This window comes from Giraffa tippelskirchi, chromosome 6 (assembly GCF_054371585.1).
Source record: "Giraffa tippelskirchi isolate mGirTip1 chromosome 6, T2T-mGirTip1v1.2.pri, whole genome shotgun sequence".
NCBI classification, from domain to species: domain Eukaryota; kingdom Metazoa; phylum Chordata; class Mammalia; order Artiodactyla; family Giraffidae; genus Giraffa; species Giraffa tippelskirchi.
This window is the reverse complement of record NC_137280.1, coordinates 58,333,426-58,352,232: the sequence shown is the minus strand read 5'-3', so window position 1 is coordinate 58,352,232 and position 18,807 is coordinate 58,333,426. Positions and strand designations below refer to the sequence as shown.

The following is an 18,807-nucleotide window of genomic DNA, read 5'->3' as shown; positions in this document are numbered from 1 at the left end:
AACAATTCCTTTATATTTTCAAATGGTCAAGAACTACTGTGACAGTCTGCTGTGGTTCAGACCTCATCATTTTAGTCAGGTTTTCACTGCACGCTCTATTAATTGCTACCGAGGACATGAGGATAAGTAACACTTGGTTCCAGCGAGACAGTCTATTTTTGGTCAAGAGATAACAGGAATGAACTTACGGGTGGGGATGTGCCCTCCCATGGGTGTCTGCCATGAACTGGATGAACCTCACAAGTCACACCCTGAAAGCCTCTGGGTATAGCCCCACCCGCTCCAGCAAAAACCTCCTGGGACTGTCAGTGCGGCCCTGCTGGCAGGTCAGCTTCCTGCTGACTGGACTGACTTCAGCCCTGCGTCCACACTCAGCGGGCATGTTCGTGAACGACTGACAGGGACAGACATGCAAAGGACCCTCAGGGCAGAACTTCTGTATCTAACTGCCGACAGGGTGAATTTCTTTTTATGGGATGGTTTTTTTAAGCACTATTAGGGCAGTAATCTTGACAGTGGTTAATGCTTGGCCCACACAGTTCAAACGCCTCTTTCAGGTGGTTTGTGGTTTTCTCTCCTCCTCTTCCTGTGATCAACCTGGTGGGTGTACTGAGCCTCTCTGTAATCTGCTGGTTTTCCCCTTTGTCAATGTCTCCATCACTGATTACGCAGAGATATACAAGAGTTTTCTCTTCTTAAGGGTTGTTCATTGAATGATAAAAGTAATAAATGATTTAGAAGTGCCCATTTTACTAAATAAATCTGTCCTAATTTCCCAGAAATAATCTTTACAGTTCAAGTTCAATACTCGACATTTCCTCCTGAGCCCCTAACTCCCTAGTTCGGTCTTTTTGAGTGATGTGAAATTATGCCTAGACATTCCATTTAGAAACTATTCTTCTCCAACTGGACTTATGAAACATTTGTAGCCGTTTTCATAACTCAGTGTACTTTTTAGGCAATGAATTCATTTGTCCCTTTAAAAGACTGAGGTGAAATTCACATGGCGCAGGATTAACCATGTCACATTGCACAGTTCACTGGCATTGAGCACATTCACAATGTTGTCCAGTCCTGGAATACTGTCATCGCCCCAGGGAGACACGGTGCCCATCAGCAGTCACTCCCTGCTTTCCTCTCTCCTGGTGACCCCCAACCTGCACTCTGTCCCCATGGGTTTATTTCCTCTGTTTCATGTAAGTGGGACCCTACAGTGTGTATGCAGCCTTCTGTGTGCACTCCCTTCACTCAGCATCATGTTCTGCATGGGTCAGTGCTTTGTCTCTTTTGGCCAGTCTTTTGAGCATCCTTGGTTTTAGGATTTAGTACATTCTCTTTCAGTGACACTTTATTCTCCTGCCATTAACTGGGTGGTGAACCTACCAGGAACAATTTTTCAAAATGATGAAAGATTTCTTAAGTATGTCTCTTGAAAGAGGATTCCAACCACAGTAATGAGCAAACCCCAAGGGAAGTGTATCTCTTTAAGAGGCAGCCCTTTGAAGAGGGGAATCAAAGGAGGAAGTCACTGAGGCTTCTGTTCCCAGGAGAGCGCTCACCAGACATGCTTTCTGCTGAAACAGCATCTGAGATGACGCCTCAACAATGGCCCCCAAGCCCGGTCCACTCATGTTGGACGGTTCCTAAAAACTCCCTGTGCTGCACCTCCATGCACCTGGTCACACAAGGGCCTCCAGGAGACCGACGCCCCAGGGCCCAGAGTCATGGCAGAGCCTGACCTGGGCTAGTCATCCTCACCTGTTCCAGGCCCTCCTCCATAAGCTGGGATCCCATCCCTGACAAAGTGCTTTCCCAACAACCTCAAGTGTATCCCCCTGGACACAGTGGGGAGGACCCAGGGTACCAGCCCAGGGTACACAGAGGACGTGTTTCCCATCTGCACCTGGTCTTCAGATAACGTAGTCTCCACTCTTCCCTCTAAAACTGTGCACCAGTGATTACTGCTAAGAAAGCACAAGTTCAAATCTTGTTAAGGAAAATCCAAGATGAATCCAAGCAAACAACTAATGTCCATTCTACAAACACTTATTATGAGCCTCTCAGGTGCACAAGAAATACAATGGTGAGTGAGAAACAGAGCCTGCACTCACAGAGCCTGGCGATGGGCAGGCCAGCATGGACACTGGCCACGAGGTATGCTAATCCACAATGGTCTACATCATGCAGAGGGGAGTGACTGGGTTGAGAACCAGCCTGTATGTCAGTAAGCCACTGGGACTCTGGGCTGGGTAGCCTGTACCTGGCACAGGCCAGCTAGGGGAGCCATTCCAGGGCTCCTCAGACAGGTGTTGATAATTGCACATTATCACTAAGATGTCGCTCAAATTTACATTAGAATACACCCCTCTGGTGGGACACAGGTCATGAGAAACCCACACAGCCCTGAGCACTGGGCCAAGGAAGCTGCTGCAGGAGACAGAGGGCCTTAGAGAACCCAGTTGTGAGGGCAGGAGGGGCTGGTACCTGGGACAAAGGGTGAGTGCTCTGGGCAGGAAGTGCAGTGGGCTGGGGGCTTCTGATCTCCTGGCTGTAGATTAGTTTGTGAGCAAGCTAACTAAGCTGGTTTCGAACTTAAAGCTTCAGTTCACTTCAGTCGCTCAGTTGTGTCCGACTCTTTGCGACCCCATGAACCACAGCATGCCAGGCCTCCCTGTCCATCACCAACTCCCTAAGTCCACCCAAACCCATGTCCATCGAGTTGGTGATGCCATCCAGCCATCTCATCCTTTGTCGTCCCCTTCTCTTGCCCTCAATCTTTCCCAGCATCAGGGTCTTTCCCAGTGAGTCAGTTCTTCTAATCAGGTGGCCAAAGTATGGAGTTTCAGTCTCAACGTCAGTCCCTCCAATGAACACCCAGGACTGATCTCCTTTAGGATGGACTGGTTGGATCTCCTTGCAGTCCAAGGGACTCTCAAGAGTCTTCTCCAACACCACAGTTCAAAAGCATCAATTCTGCAGCACTCAGCTTTCTTTATAGTTCAACTCTCACATCCATACATGACCATTGGAAAAACCATAGCCTTGACTAGCGGACCTTTGTTGACAAGTAATGTCTCTGCTTTTTAATATGCTATCTAGGTTGGTCACAACTTTCCTTCCAAGGAGTAAGCGTCTTTTAATTTCATGGCTGCAGTCACCATCTGCAGTGATTTTGGAGCCCAAAAAAATAAAGTCAGCCACTGTTTCCACTGTTTCCCCATCTATCTGCCATGAAGTGATGGGACAGGATGCCACGATCTTAGTTTTCTGAATGTTGAGCTTTAAGCCAACTTTTTCACTCTGCACTTTCACTTTCACCAAGAGGCTCTTTAGTTCTTCTTCACTTTCTGCCATAAGGGTGGTGTCATCTGCATATCTGAGGTTATTGATATTTCTCCTGGCAATCTTGATTCCAGCTTGTGCTTCCTCCAGCCCAGCGTTTCTCATGATGTACTCTGCATGTAAGTTAAATAAGCAGGGTGACAATATACAGCCTTTACGTACTCCTTTTCCTATTTGGAACCAATCTGTTGTTCCATGTCCAGTTCTAACTGTTGCTAACTTAAAGCTTATTGGTACTTAATCTGTTACCTTTAAAACAAAAGCTGGCATGTAAACACTATTAATTGGACCATTCTCTGAAATACACCCTCCTCAGCGTGCCCAACCCCTCACCCTATCCTCAAAGCTTACCAGTCTCCACCCCAGGGGGTGGGTGGATGTCTAGACCAGGGGGGTGTGTCCTCCCGCCCTCACTTGAGTCCTTAGCCTCAGACTCCTGCGGTTCTCACCAGGCTCCCCAAATCTGAACCTGCCCTCTGAGCCCCATAAAATGGCTGCTGTGTCTGGCACTCGCTGGCCAGTGTCTTTCAGGACCTCCTCCTGGCTCTCCTGCTGGTCTGTGAGCTCGGAGAGCAAAGGGCTAATCTACACTCCTGGCATCAGTCCTGGCTCCCAGGAGAATTTCCCCACTCCCACACTGGAGCTACCAGAAGTTACAAATCCACGGTGCCAGGTCCCTCCTTCTGCCCTCAGTGGCTGCAGAGATTCCCAAGTGTGCACCCCTGCCCCAATCTCTCCCTCTCTTTCAAATATATTAAAAATACAAGAGCAGAATCATCTCTACTCCATTTTCATTTCTGTTGCCTCTTCGTTTCTCCTCTCAAAAACTCCTAGAGGCCCTAATTTTCCCTGGATCACAGAAGAATCCCTAGTAACACGATTTGAGGCTTCATCTGGCTGACTTTTTATTTCAGTACTTTCTGGTTTAGGATAAATCCCCAAAATCTAGCAGAGCAGTAACTAGCCAGACGCATAGCACAAACAGGCACCAAATATTTAAAGAATAAATGAATTATATTTTCTCCTAACCCTACTTCTATGTCTTCACAGATAACATTTTACCAATTTGAGGAGAAAATTTCTATTTGCAAACTCAAGATGTCTCAACATTCTTCTCAGTCACTGCTTTCAGGAAATCTTCTGAGACTAGACATTTAAGACCTCATCACTTAAAGCAACAACCACCCCAGTCCTTGGGCAGGTCTAGTCTTCAGTTCAAAGGGGGGCAACTCAAGGTCAAAGACCATGTAAGTTGCTTCCTCATCATGATCAGCACTCAGGCAGACTCATCTGTATACAGTGAGGGCTGACTAAATGCTCTTCAACAGTCTTCTCCAGTATATTACTCTCAAAGCGCCACTGAAAAAATCTAAACAAAATAGTACCTTATAAGCTAATAATGTACTTTAGACGGGTTAGTAGCTTTGGTTTTAACAAGTTGGGACATAAGTAGTAGCAGGATTTTGACTTGAAAGAGGTTCCTCTCACCTGCAAAAACGTTGCTACCTCTATTTTCTATACTTCTAGTTAACATATTTCAGAAAAGTTTTATTTTCCCTCAGTATTGCCATATCACATAAAAATAAGATCACATACTAATCAGCAATAAAAAGATAAAGCTCATACCCAGAATTATGGCACCAAAGTAAAGTGAGTTTTCAGCCTATCTGACCTCTAAACCGTTGCAGATGCCACCTGGGAGAACAAAGGTCAGGGGACACGCCTGTCCCTGGACAAACAGCCAGAGTCCTGGGGAGGAAGAGAGCAGGGCAGGGGTGGGCTCAGCAGTGCTGTTTGAAATGGTCTTTCCATTGCTACTGCTGCTAAGTCGCTTCAGTCGTGTCCGACTCTGTGCGACCCCATAGACGGCAGCCCACCAGGCTCCGCCATCCCTGGGATTCTCCAAGCAAGAACACTGGAGTGGGTTGCCATTTCCTTCTCCAATGCATGAAAGTGAAAAGTGAAAGTGAAGTCGCTCAGTCGTGACCGACTCTTCGCGACCCCATGGACTGTAGCCCTCCAGGCTCCTTCGTCCATGGGATTTTCCAGGCAAGAAGACTGGAGTGGGTTGCCATTTCCTTCATTCTGCCTTGTTAATCTGAGGTTATCTGTTACCAACAGTGACTTCTGCACCTACACAGAAAACCAGCTGAAGTTGCCAAAGTGCGATGCTCCAGAGTGTCAGGGCCTCTTTTGTTTTGCAAATAAGGGACCCAGGCTTGTAAAAAGAGGCTTGATGCTGGGTAGGGGGCGGGGGTGGGGGACAGCAGGGGGAAGGGGGTCTTTCCATTACATCCAGGCTATTTCCCTGACTCTTCTCACTTTAACTGGTCAGTATGGACACAAAACACCAAAAATGTGTCAGAGAAAGACAAAAGATGGCTGTTTTTGTTCAACCATTCCAAGGGGGCAGGTGAACAGGGTAGGGTCCCCTGCACAGGGGCCCAGCCCCAAGGCCATCAGTCCACCCAAAGCTGTCACTATGATGGTGGACCAGAAGAAACCCAGGAGCTAAGATTTAAAAGACTCCATGACTTAGCCCAAACATAAAACCACCTTCCAACTGGCAAAGAAGTAGTTTTCTATATTAGATAGTGGGATTATATAATTATAATTAATCATTTTAGTTTGAATTCTGGGAAGTAAGTCTATTTTGTTAAGGTTTATGAGAAATATATTTTGTTAAGGTTTATGAGTTGCTATGAAACACAATAATTTTGGGGAAAAAAGAGACAATTTTTGTTTACTGGGCCATAGATGGATGACTGACAGTGGGTGATGTCACTAATAGGCAATTATAACGTTCAGCATTCCAAAACTATTAAATAATTTGTTTTGAAGAAATATAGCTTCCAAAAGAACAAAAAGACAATCTATTTGGATGGTTACATGTCAAAGTAAAGTTAAATACATAAGATAAAGAAATTAATTCCAACCTAAAAAGAAGTATCAGCTATTTCAACAGCAACCCACCCCATTATTCTTGCCTAGAAAATCCCCTGGACAGAGGAGCCTGGGGGGCTATAGTCCATGGGGCGGCAAAGAGTAGGACATGACTTAGCAACTAAATGACATTTAGTCAAATTTTAGTCCAACTTAAAAATGGAATGGAATACAAAAGGTTTGTCTGTAAACAAATTATTTAGACTACTCAGTGCATTTCCTACAGAAAAAATATGTCCTATGGCAACGTTGTAGACAGCAGTATGCCTCCAGTACAACGCACAAGAACCCGATTAAATGTCAGGTACACAGATGGTTCTGTGGCTTCATGGTAAAGAGCAGGTGCCTTATGGAGCCAGAGGCCCTAGGCCCCGGCTCCATCAGTCCCCAGGAGCACGGCCCTGGAGGCGAGTCCCGCCTTCACCAGCAGGAAGTGTGTCCCCAGGAGCAGCCCCCTGGCCTGCAGCACTCCAGGAGATCTGCCAGCTGGAGGGGCTCTATTGAGATGCACGTGACACAAAGCCCCATGTACCCAGCGTGTGGTGGCGAGGGGGGGAACTGTGCTGAGTGCACCTCTGGGAGGTCTACATGGGGCCAGTGGAGTTACTGCCACTAGGCTAATGTTGGGGCAACACCTTGCTTACCATAACTACACACTGTCTTTGCAGATGCTTGTAATTCTGAAACCAAGGGCTAAATGGGGTTCAACTTCATAAGGACAAGGTTCATGTGGTCCAGTTGGGCTTTCCAAATATCTGGGCAGTGCTGCCTAACCTATAAGACAATTACATTATAATATAGCCACCTTTCCACAAACAGGAAGAAGCATCTGTTACAAGACAAATGTGCATGAATCAACTCAGGACTCACAGGGTATCTGTCCTTCAGGAAAGCAGGGTCCTGGGTGGAGCCACTGCTCACCTGCCCAGTGCCACGTGAAAGACAGATGAGGCACAGATCTGGGATGGGGAGAGTGGACTGTGGATGGAGGTCAGGCGGAGGAATGTTCGGCAATGCTCAAAGTTTAGGAAGACCCCAGCAGATGGCTGCTGTGCAGACCACTGGCTTCCAACCTGCTCCAAGTCGGACAGCATGTGCACATAATGGGCTTGTCCTCCCTCAGACAGTGTGACAAGCTCAGACGTTACTCCAGCAAAACACTGACATCAAGACCTACAATGACACGCTGTTTGAGGAAAGAGGCTCCAGTGAGAAACCCCCAAATTCACTGTTCACAATTCTCTACATGACTGGATAGTTCCATTAAAAATGTTCTTCTTTACCCTAATTCAAGACTAAGACGATTACTGGAATGGAACAACCCACCACTGGGCCGGATACATGTACCATCCTTACCCAAAACAACATCAAGGGTGAGGTGCCATGCAACTCGACAGAAAATATGCTTTCTTGCCATGGAAAGCAAAAAACACGACAAAATATGAGTTTTGAAATGCCTTTTCACCAAGTTGTACTTTCATTTATATAAATTGACTCATGCAAAGCTACCTTATTAGTACAGATAATATACAGAAAAAACTTTAGAATTAAAAGACACATATATAGCCTTTTTAATCCTAATCTTAATAAAATTGTGAATCACTAAACTTGCATCATTATTTCTGTTGTCACTTACAATGTTTCTCTCGGAAGTACTTTATGGGCTTAACCCAACTCCGGGCCTTGTTTTAGAGGCAAACTTTAGGGCCTAGTTTGTCTTTAAAATAAAAGTATGGATGTCTCACCTTGCCCTGGTGACCTTCTGCAGAACCTTCATGCCTGACAGCTGGCAGCACTTCCCCTCCAGCTGCCTGTCCTTCAGGACGTCACCCTCCGAGTGCACCTCACTGAAGAGTCCAAGGGCATCTTGCACAAGAAGGCAGACTCTACAAAAAAGCATCCACATTTGCTCTTTAGGAAACAGGTTTTGACTCGGTACAGAGACCAGAATTTCCTTTTCCTTCAACAGAAATCCACTATAGGCATCTTCCTAAATACGGGAATCAGGATAAATGAACGATACTGAACTAAAACACGCACTTCTTAGATGCATACAAGCAGGTGTGTGGACCACCACCCACAGAAAACAGGAGACAGAATTCTCTTCAGGAAGATAACTACTCCCTAACCCCAATGTGCTTTACAAGGGCACACTGAGACACCTTTCAAATAAAGTATTTTACCATCGCCAGACGCAGAGTATCCCCTTTTCCCATTTACCCTGTCTGCTGTAACAGAAACATTTATGTTTTGTGTGGAAGCTCAACACTGAGCCACAGTCTCTCGTGATCCTGTCCTGTTTGGAGCAGCCTGCCGTGTGAAGGCAGGGAGGAAGACAGCACACACTTCTGTGCTACACCTATCGTGTGGTTTTGTCCCCTGACCATTCCGCACACACAGAGCCTCTAGGAGGGAAGCCCTTCAGTTTGCCCTGACTTGCTCCTCTGCTCCTAGTCTAACTGAGGCTGAGGCAGGGCCAAGCAACCAGGCTCCATCCACCAGCTGTGATAGGGCAGGGCAGGGGGTCCTACACCCACTCCCACGGCCTCAGGTTAATGCCTGCTGGACCCCTGGAGCATTTCACACTGCTCTGTGTTACTGTTGACAAGTATGAAGTCAAGATGTACACAAAAACCTCCACGGATCTACTTTTTGAGACTAGAATTTTTTTTCTTAATAGGAGGATAATTGCTTTACAATGTTGTGTTTGTTTCTGCCATACAACAATGGGAATCCGCCGTAAGTATATATATATATCCCCTCCCTCTGGAACCTCCCTCCCTGCCCCACCTCATTCCACCCCACTAGGTCATCACAGAGCACTGGGTTGATCTCCTCAAGGCACACAGCAACATCCCACTAGCTATCTCCTCTGCATATGGTAATGTATATATTTCAATGCTACCTGAAACTAGAGAGAATTTCTGACTGCTTGTGTTGAGAAGGGAGAGGTGGGGAACTGGATCCAACCTTTGCCTTAAATCTGCTCTGATGTTTGCCCATGTCGCGGATGACCCAGGAAGGGTGCTGCTGTTTATTCTGCCTGGAGTCCATCCTGCCTTGGGCCTGGGGTAGGGGGTGGAAGGCGGGGAGGGGGGCACTCAGGCCCCCCTACTACCCTCCTCACCATGTTCACACCCACCACACACACCCACCCACCTTGTTCTGCTCTCACAGAGGGCTCTGTCCCCCTGGCCCACGGGGACGAGAGCCAGGAGCCGAGCGGTCAACACACTCCCAGTGGGAGTGGGCTGAGGAGCACACAGGAGCCCCAAGCACTACGCTGTTTCCTGCTTGTGACCTGCTATCTCCTAAAATCACTGCAGGTCTGCACAGAAAAGGCCGTCGATCAACTTGTTTTTCCTGAATCAAGAGGTGTTCCCCATAAATTACATCAGATCGTCAGTCATTCTCACAGGCGTGTGCTGGTGTCAGGTTGCTGATTCAGTTTGCGTTTCCCTGACAGCATGTGCTATGAAGCATCATTCCTATGTTTATTTGACATCTGTATATCTTCTGTGGTGAGGTGTCTGCCAAGGGCTTTGGTCCGTTTTTATTCAGGTTGTTCACTTTCTTATTGAATTTTTTGAGTTTTTCATATATTTTGGATAGCAGTCCTGTCCTAGAGAGGTATTTTGCAAATATCTTTTCCCATCTATGGCATCTCATCTCTTAACAGTGTCTTTTGTGGACCAGTTTTAATGAAGTCCAGCATAGACTTTTCTTTCCCCATGAACTGTGGTTTTGATGTTGTACTTAAAAACTCATTGCCAGACTAAGGTCACCCAGATTTTTTTCCCGTTTTCTTTTAGGGATTTTATAGTTTTGCATTTTACACTTAAGTCTACAATCCATTTTGAGTTAAATTTTATAAAAGAGGTAAGGTCTTTTTCTAGATTCATTTTTTTCCCAGGTGTTTGTCAGTTGTTGTAACTCTGTTGGAAACACTGTCTTTTCTCTATTGAAATGTCAGATCATTTGGCTGTGTTCGTGTGGGTGTGTTTCTGGGCTCTCTGGTCTGTCGTGCTGGTTTTCTCTTTTGAGGGTAGGATGCTGTCTTGATGACAGTGACTCTGTTGAGTGTCTGTCCTCCAGCTCCATTCTCCTCCAGTATTGTCTTGCCTACTCTAGGCCTTTCTCCCTCCCGTGTTAACTTGAAACTTGGCTTGTGGTATCCACAAAGCGACTTGCTGTGCTTTTGATTAGAATTGTGTTGAATCTGTAGTGCACCTTAGAAAAAAGGTCCATCTTAACAGTGTTCAGTCTTCCTGGACGTGAACATGGAATATCTCTCGTTTAATTTTGATCTTTGATGTATTGCAGCAGTTTTGTGGAGAAGGCAATGGCACCCCACTCCAGTACTCTTGCTGGAAAATCCCATGGATGGAGGAGCCTGGTAGGCTGCAGTCCATGGGGTCGCTAGGAGTCGAACACGACTGAGCGACTTCACTTTCACTTTTCACTTTCCTGCCTTGGAAAGGAAATGGCAACCCACTCCAGTGTTCTTGCCTGGAGAATCCCAGGGACGGGGGAGCCTGGTAGGCTGCTGTCTATGGGGTTGCAGAGAGTCGGACACGACTGAAGTGACTTAGCAGCAGCAGGGAACACAAATGCCTTCACAGGGAGGTAGTATTGTGGGGGTGACTGCAGCAGCTTGAATGTAAGGAGATGGCAGGGAGGGAGCTCTGGGGCTGTGAGCAGGAAGGGTGCTCAGGCTGGCACAGGGATGGCACCAGGAGTTCGTCCTGCCTTGGGGGGATGAGGGCCAGGCACTCAGGCCAGTTTTTAGAACATGGCTCTCTGTACAGCTCATGCTCCACCTCTGTAAGGTCTGTGACTAGACTGCATATGGTTGTGCTTGCTGTTTAAGACAGTGTTTTTCTTTGTAGCCAATGGATGGAAAGTACAATCAGCTCCTGTAATTCATCGAAACTAATGGAGTTTACTATTCACAACACTTCTAATGAGGTTCACGTTACCCTCTAGTCTGTGCATAAGGAAAGCGTCCATCTCCCAGCCCCAGTGCTCTTTTTGCATCATCTTCTCTGACTGCCCTTGAACGTCTTCAGTGCCACAGTGAACAGAGGCAGTGACGCTGGGCATCCTCACTGTGTTCTTGGTTTTAAAGAAAGTATGTATCTTCGATTTTTTTTTGTTTTTGGTGGTAGATATTCTTCATCAGGTTAAAGATTCCTAGTTTACTGAGAAAATTTTAAAATCATGAATGGGTCTTAGAGCTTATAAAATGCATTTTTTGTATTCAGTGAAAAGACTGTTATGTTTTCATCTCCTTTGCTACTGTGGCAAATGACAATGACAGTTTACCAAGCGTGAAAACAATCTTTTTACTCCCAAGAAAGAGCGATTCTGCTATGTGTTCAGACTTTTGTTATCTATACCCATGAGTGATATGGACCCTTAATTTTCTCTCTCAGATTTGGTATCAGGATTCTTTAAATCAGCTTCATATAATGAGCCGACAGGAATTCCTTTTTCATGTGAAAACTTTGTATAAGACTTGAGTTATGTGTTGACAGTTTGAAAGGATTTAGTAATAAGATGACTTGGCGATCATGCTTTCTTTACCTGAAGATTTTAACTCTCAATTTCTTGAATAATAGTTGAACTTTTGGGGATTTTCTGGTAAGTTATATTTTTCTAGGGGTTTATCATTTTGTTTACATTTTCAAGTTTATTAGCATAAAGATAGAACAATACCCTCTCACTGCATCTCTAATTGATGGGGCTGATCCTCGTATCTTCCCTTTTCAGTACTGCTTATTTATATCTTCTCTCCTCTCTTTATGAGTTTTTTCACTGAATTATTATTAATCATTTCAAAGAACCAACTCTTGGCTTTGTTTACTCAGTTCATGTCATTAATTTCTACCCTTATGCTTATAATCTCCTTCCTTCTATTTTCTTTGTATTTATCTTATTATTTTTAAATTGCTTTTTATGTTAGAGGCTTGGTTCATTTAATTTTGAACCTCCCTTCTTTCTAAAATGACCTTAGACTATAATGTTTCTTCTAAGTATCAAATTAATGATATCACATACAATTTGATAATTAGTATTTTTACGATTAGTCATCAGTTCTAGGTATTTTGAAATTTCCATTATTATTTCTTCTTTGATCCAGGAATTATTTGGAAGTATTTAAAATTTTTTTCTATAAGGATTGAAAATGCATATATTTTTGTCATTAACTCTAATTTAATTGCACTACAGTGAAAGAATATGCTCTCTGATAATGGTTCTCTTACATTTGTAGAGATTTGCTATATGGCCTAGAACACAATCAATTTTTAAGACAGTATCAACCAAGAAGAATGCACATGTTCTAGTTGTTAAAGATGGTTTTGTATGAGATCTGTAAGTCAAGTTACTTAAGTGTATTTTTCAAGTCTTGTGTTCCTTCACTTCTTTTGTCTGCCTCACTGACTGGTTATTCGATTAGCTATCTATTGCTACATAGCAAGTCACTCTACAAGTTAGAAGCTTAAAATAACAAAGATTAATTTTTTTGAGTGGGTGTGGGTTGGAAACACATCACCCTGACAGAGGGTGGTGGGCGCCAAGCCTGTTCCATGGGCACCATTTTATCCTTAGACAGCCTCGAGGGCATGGTTATTCTCACCCTCACTCAGCATACAGAGAATTGAAGATCAGAAAGTTTTTGGGTCTTGCCCAAGACCACATAATGTTACATAAGAGAACTCTTAACAATAAGATAAAATGAACATATAAACATATTTAACATAAACCTCTTTTTAAATGTACAAAAGTAGGAAATTACCAGGCTAAGAAATTAGCCAGCTAAACTCCTTATTTCAAGACAGGTAAACCAGATGAACACATAGTGGGAGTGAGGAATAAAGCAGAGAACGGCAGCCCGCAGCAGTGTATGGGCTCAAAAACTGTGCTGATGGGTGGCCCTGCGCCTACTGTGGCAGCCATGCAGGCTGCTGAGATTTCAAATGTGGCTAACGTGGGTGAGGAGCTGAATTTTAAGTTTTACCTAACTGTAATTAGTTCAAATGTAAACAGCCACATATGGCAGCACAGTCTAAAGGCATAACAATTAGAGGATCCAAAAAACTATAAATATTATACTTAATAATCAGCTAATCAACCTTTACGTACAGATGTGAGAGTTGGATCATAAAGAAAGCTGAGCCCCAAAGAATTGATGCTTTCAAATTGTGGTGCTGGAGAAGACTCTTGAGAGTCCCTTAGACAGCCAGGAGATCAAACCAGTCAATCCTAAAGGAAATCAACACTGAATATTCATTGGAAGGACTGATGCTGAAGTTCCAGTACTTTCTGTACCTGATGCAAAGAGCTGACTCATTGGAAAAGACCCTGATGCTTGGAAAGATTGAAGGCAGGAGGAAGAAGAGGCAACAGAGGATGAGACGGTTGGATGGCAACACTGACTTAATGGACATGAGTTTGAGCAAACTCCAGAAGACAGTGAAGGACAGGGGAGCCTGGCATGCTACAGTTCATGGGGTCGCAAAGAGTCAGACATGACTTAGCAATCAAATTATGTTTTACCAAACATTAATATTCAAATATATTAATAGGTATTCCTTGAAAATCACCAAAATGTTGCTAGTGATAATTTTTCTAAAATTTACTTTGTCAGAGGAAAAAATACACCAAAATTATATATAATTATTGCTGTGTTCAATTTTCCTTGCAATACGGTATTTTATACCCAAGAACACCAGGAAACCCCCATCTGCTCACCTGATGCACTACAGTTTCAGTCTGTTCAGGAGTGATTTGGTAGGTGGAAACCAGAAGAATGCCCTATCTATCTTAAAGATACTAGTGTTAAATTTCCACACATGTGACATTTTTTTAATATGCCGTGGCTATAAGACATTGATACTGGCTATAAGATTTGTCCATGGGTCAAGCAGCTGACTGTCCAGTGTGGGGGTGGAGGTGGTGTGGAGGCCTGCAGGGCAGTGAGCTTTGCACCCACTTCTCCCCGTGGGTGCTCCAACTGCTCCTGAGCACACCTCTCCTGTCTCTCAAGTCTGACAGCGATTCCGGGGTGGCCCTCGGCTCTTTCCCTGATGTTCTCTGTTACCTGCTTGTGGCTGCCATCTGCCTGAGGCACTCTGTGGACTGCTCTCCCAGATCCCGTTCCCTTCACTTTCAGGCACCACCTCCCTCTGGGCAGTGCCTCTCTGCCTGCACGGACGCCTTTGCCCCAGCATGGGTGCTGGTGGGTGCTGGTCTTCTGAGGGAGCTTCTCACCCTGGGGGTGAGCTAGGGGAGGTACTCTTGGCCCCCACACTTGGGGTGGACCCTCTCAAAAGAGGCCTGGGGATAAGGGATGTGGTGGACTGCCCTCCTAGAGGGAGATCAAGTGCTGGACTGGGCAGTCTGCACCCCTGGAGCAGAGCCTAGAGCAGCAGCAGCTGGCAGGAAGTGGGTCAGGGCTCAAGAGCCACAGACTCGCTGTTCTTACTGAGACATAGTAGGTTTCCATGATTCCACAGATGGAATGTCCTCCATCTGCTGTGTGCCCTTAGGACAATTTCCAAAAGCTCAAATGATTGTTGTTCAGTTTCTGCAGCTACAGTGCTTGTGTGCGAGGGGAGAGTCCACCGTGCCCTCACTGCTACTCCAGAAGCTAGTCTCCTATCTGACTCTGCAACTCACATCCACGCAAAACAAAGACCCTGTGGAAAGCCAGCATGTGCTGGGCTCTTCAGCCATTATTTGTGAGTTATGAGAGTATTTGGAAACTCTCTGAGTTCACAGACTTAAATGTGACTTGTTCTTTTTTCCTTAAAAGACATCTTGCCTTGCGTGAACACAAGAAATGAGCCAAGTACAAAATTACTGGGTCAGACGCAGGAGGGCTTGACGCAGAGAGGCCTCGAGGGCCGCAGAGCCGCAGAATCAGTGTCACAAGATCCTCAGTAATAGTGGCACGAACATGCTCATGTCCGTGCCCCTAACAGTGCCCCGGCTTCAAGAGGTTACTCGTGTGCTAAGTACAGCGGGACTGCTGCGGGCCCCGGGCTGGGCAGGGACCTCAGCTCCTCCCCAGGGAAAGGCCTGGCCCGAGCACACACAGGAGCACAGGCGCGGGACTGCTGGAGCCTGCGGGAGAGCGCTGGGGTGGAAGGGCCTGGCCAGGTGGTCAGGGAAGGCTCCTTCCAGAGCTGGTCTTGAAGCCTGTCCCGCACAGGGTTCACAGGAACACACTTAGAGCAGGGAGTGCAGCACACTCAAAAACTGGGACAGCAACATGGGAGTTTTCCCATGTTCGAGAAGTTGAGAGAAGGCTGGAAAATACTATGCAGGAACAAAGACAAAGGGAAAGTGGTCATAAGGGGAAAGACTACTTACTATTCGGGTATTCCCATGCATTATTCTTAATTTAAAATCAGTTATGTTTATGGAAATGGGGATGGAGGTAGAGATGTCACCCTAGTGGGCAGCTCTGGGGGCGGGCATGGAGCCACAGCAAGCAGCCTGTGCAGGGTAGAGGGTTTGGGTCCAGGCCCCGGTGGGTCAATCACTAGCCCAGAACAGCCAGCACACCCACCTCCTGCCACGGTAGGGTAATGGGGATGCTGGGAGGGCTCAGATAGAATGCTGTTGTAGAAACACAGCTGCTGACACGGGAGGTGGTTGCTTTAACAGAGAATGTTTGGAGCTCCAGCTAGGATGCCAAGGACACCCAGTGACACCATGCCCCAGGCTGCAGGTAACTTCCATGCATGCTGAGCACTGATGCTGGGACCCCAAGCCTTGCATGGGAGGGAAACTGCTGCTTTCAGATGTGGTCCACTCGGATAAATGTTGATAAACCTTGAAACAGCACAGAGAAGGTCTCCAGGGAGGAAGGGTTGAAGAGCCTGTCAGTCTGCCATTCAAAGCTCTCCAAGTTAAGAGTCTGGCAAGAGAATGCCACTTATCTCAGATCAAGGTTCCACCCAAGCCTAAAAGACTGACTTTCATCAAGCAAACCCCTCCCCCGCTCTCATGGCTGTCAGCACATGGTGCCGGGCTGTGGGGGAAGGGCTCCTCTACTGTTAGAGACTGGCCCGGCTGCTGGGAGCTCCGCTCTGACCCTCACAATCCAGGTAACTTCAATCTGTTTGGCCCCTAATGAAGAGCCTGTCCCTGCTCTGCACCTAAGCATCTTGGTTTCCTTCACCCACCAGGCAAATCCACTTTGCTACCATACGGAGCTGATCGACAGGAAGGTGGCATTCTCTGGTCAGGTATCAGCTCTCCTGAGTGGTAAGAGGTGTGAGCCCCTTTGTAAAAGGCTGATCTCCTGCATGAAAGTGAAAGTGAAGTCGCTCAGTCGTGTCCGACTCTTTGCGCGCCTATGGACTGTAGCCTACCAGGCTTCTCCTTCCATGGGATTTTCCAGGCAGGAGTACTGGAGTGGGTTGCCATTTCCTTCTCCAGGGGATCTTCCCGATCCAGGGATCGAACCCAGGTCTCCTGCATTGCACGCAGATGCTTTACCCTGAGCCACAAGGGAAGCCCTATCTCCTGCGTGAAGGGCCCACAGAACAGCAACTGAGGCAGTGGAGAGGGCTCAGAAACAACACCGTCACCCCTGAAGTCAGCTCAGGAGGTGATTTGGGTGCCGACCCCACCACCCGGGTCTGTTGTAAGGAAAACGCCTCTCTGCTTGAGCAGTCAAGATCAATGACAAACCTCCGGCCGCCACTCGCCTGGCCCCAGAGCCCTTGGCTGCAGTGCCTCGACTTTCTTGCATTCATGAGCCAGGAGGGTGAGGCTGGAGGAAGGGAGTAAAACTGGTGCGCTGCACAGCACCTGCCCAGCAACAAAATAACAGATAAGAGGTACAGGGTTCAATCCCAGCCATATCACCATGGAAGTATAAAGTCCACCGTGGAGTTAATGTTTGTCTTTAAGAATGCTTCTTTCTTTCCTTCTCTTATGGGCTGAACGTCTCATCATGCTAATTAAAGAACATTTAAAAAATTCTGAAAGTGCATGTACTGTTAATCTGTGAAAGCAACAAAACAAGCAAAAGGAAGAAAAACAAAACTGTTGATTCACAGAGGGGGTTTCAGAAAGCCTATAATTTAATTTCTGAAGCTTCAAATGCCCCTTCCCAACTTTTCAAAAATATTTATTTTTCCCTCCTTTCATTCACTGGCTCTGTATCACAGACACAGAAGCAGAGCAGGACAGAACCAGTGAGCATGTGTGCACACGTGTGTCTGCGGATGCTTGTGTTCCAAGAGAGAAGAAGATGAAGTGACATGTGGATGTTTACATGAGTCGTGGAAGCAGTTCTGAGCAGTTCACCAAGAATTCCCGGAATCAGAGTCAGGTCCGGCTGCTCTATTCTAGGTCAGAGTCAACCGAAGCAGTCTCCGATCAACAAGGGTCTTTCTTGCCACGTTATAATCCCTTACTAAACCCAATCTAAGAAATAAACAGAAGAAATTCCAGGATAAAGTGAGAAAAAAAAAGCAGGAAAGAGAGAAAGGGGAGGAGAGGTTGGGAGGGGAATTTGGACCCGACCCGGGGGGGTTGGGGTGGGGGTGCGTAGCACGAGGGGCAGGGCCTTTCCCAGCTCCAAGCCACAAGCAGACGGGAAACCAGATACAGCAGGACACTGTGTCCTCCTGAAAAACAAGCAGACCGCGCTCCTAAAGTAAACAGTTAATCCTGCTGTTTATCTTTTCAACATGAGATGTTAGCAGGATGATCTCTACTGCACAGAAATGTGGTTTTATTCATTAGAAAAATCGTATTTTCTCTTTGCTAAAATAAAAGTGTGACATGGAAACTTTCTAATATCAGTGAAGAGGAAAGAATAACAATCTTTTTTTTTTTTTTTGCTAAACGTAACTTAAAGCATGGCAAAAGTCCCGAGAAAGGCCTTTTCCACACTTGCACTTCCTCTTTATTTTCGGAAAATACTGCATTGGTGAAATTAACCAAACAATAAATCCTGCTGCAAGCTTGGTCTGAAGGAGGACACAAGTAACCAGGACATAACTGGAGTCCTGGACTTGGACCGCAGTCACCGCCCCTGGAGATGAGACTAGACTGGGCCGAGGCATGTCAGAAGAGGGTGTCTCACAGTCACAGAAGTCCGCATCTAGAACAAGTTTTCAAAGACACACAGCTACTCTTACACATTTTGAAGTGAAATTCCGATGGACAGAAGTGTCGAATCTGCCCCTTCCCCCAGTGGCACACTGTTCCAGGCCAACGACAGTAAGACATCACACACAGACACTTGTGGCTGCTGTGCACCTGGGCTCAGGTCTCACCCATCCTGATGGTATCTGTGTGCCCGTGTGCCTGGTCCTGTAAAGTTCACCACTGTGGAGGTCCTGCACCCACTCCCACAATCACCCCCACAAGGACCCCCTAAGGTCCTCCACAGGGACCCCTTGGCTGTCTTTTATCACCCACCTCCTTCCCCTCCCCTCCATCCCCAGCATTTACAAACTGCTGAGCTGTTCTCGGTTTCTAAGATTTGGCTAC

At 46.2% G+C, this 18,807-nt stretch overlaps 1 protein-coding gene across 7 annotated transcripts in view; it reads right to left on the bottom strand.

Moving 5' to 3' along the window:
• The window catches only part of SPIDR (scaffold protein involved in DNA repair), a 274,921-nt gene that overhangs the window by 36,570 nt on the left and 219,544 nt on the right, over positions 1 to 18,807 (bottom strand). For all 7 annotated transcript variants that reach the window (XM_081498011.1, XM_081498004.1, XM_081498005.1 and 4 more), the window contains one exon: positions 8,031 to 8,171. In XM_081498011.1, the coding sequence (XP_081354137.1) occupies positions 8,031 to 8,171 (141 nt within the window). The remainder of the gene's footprint in view (positions 1 to 8,030; positions 8,172 to 18,807) is intronic.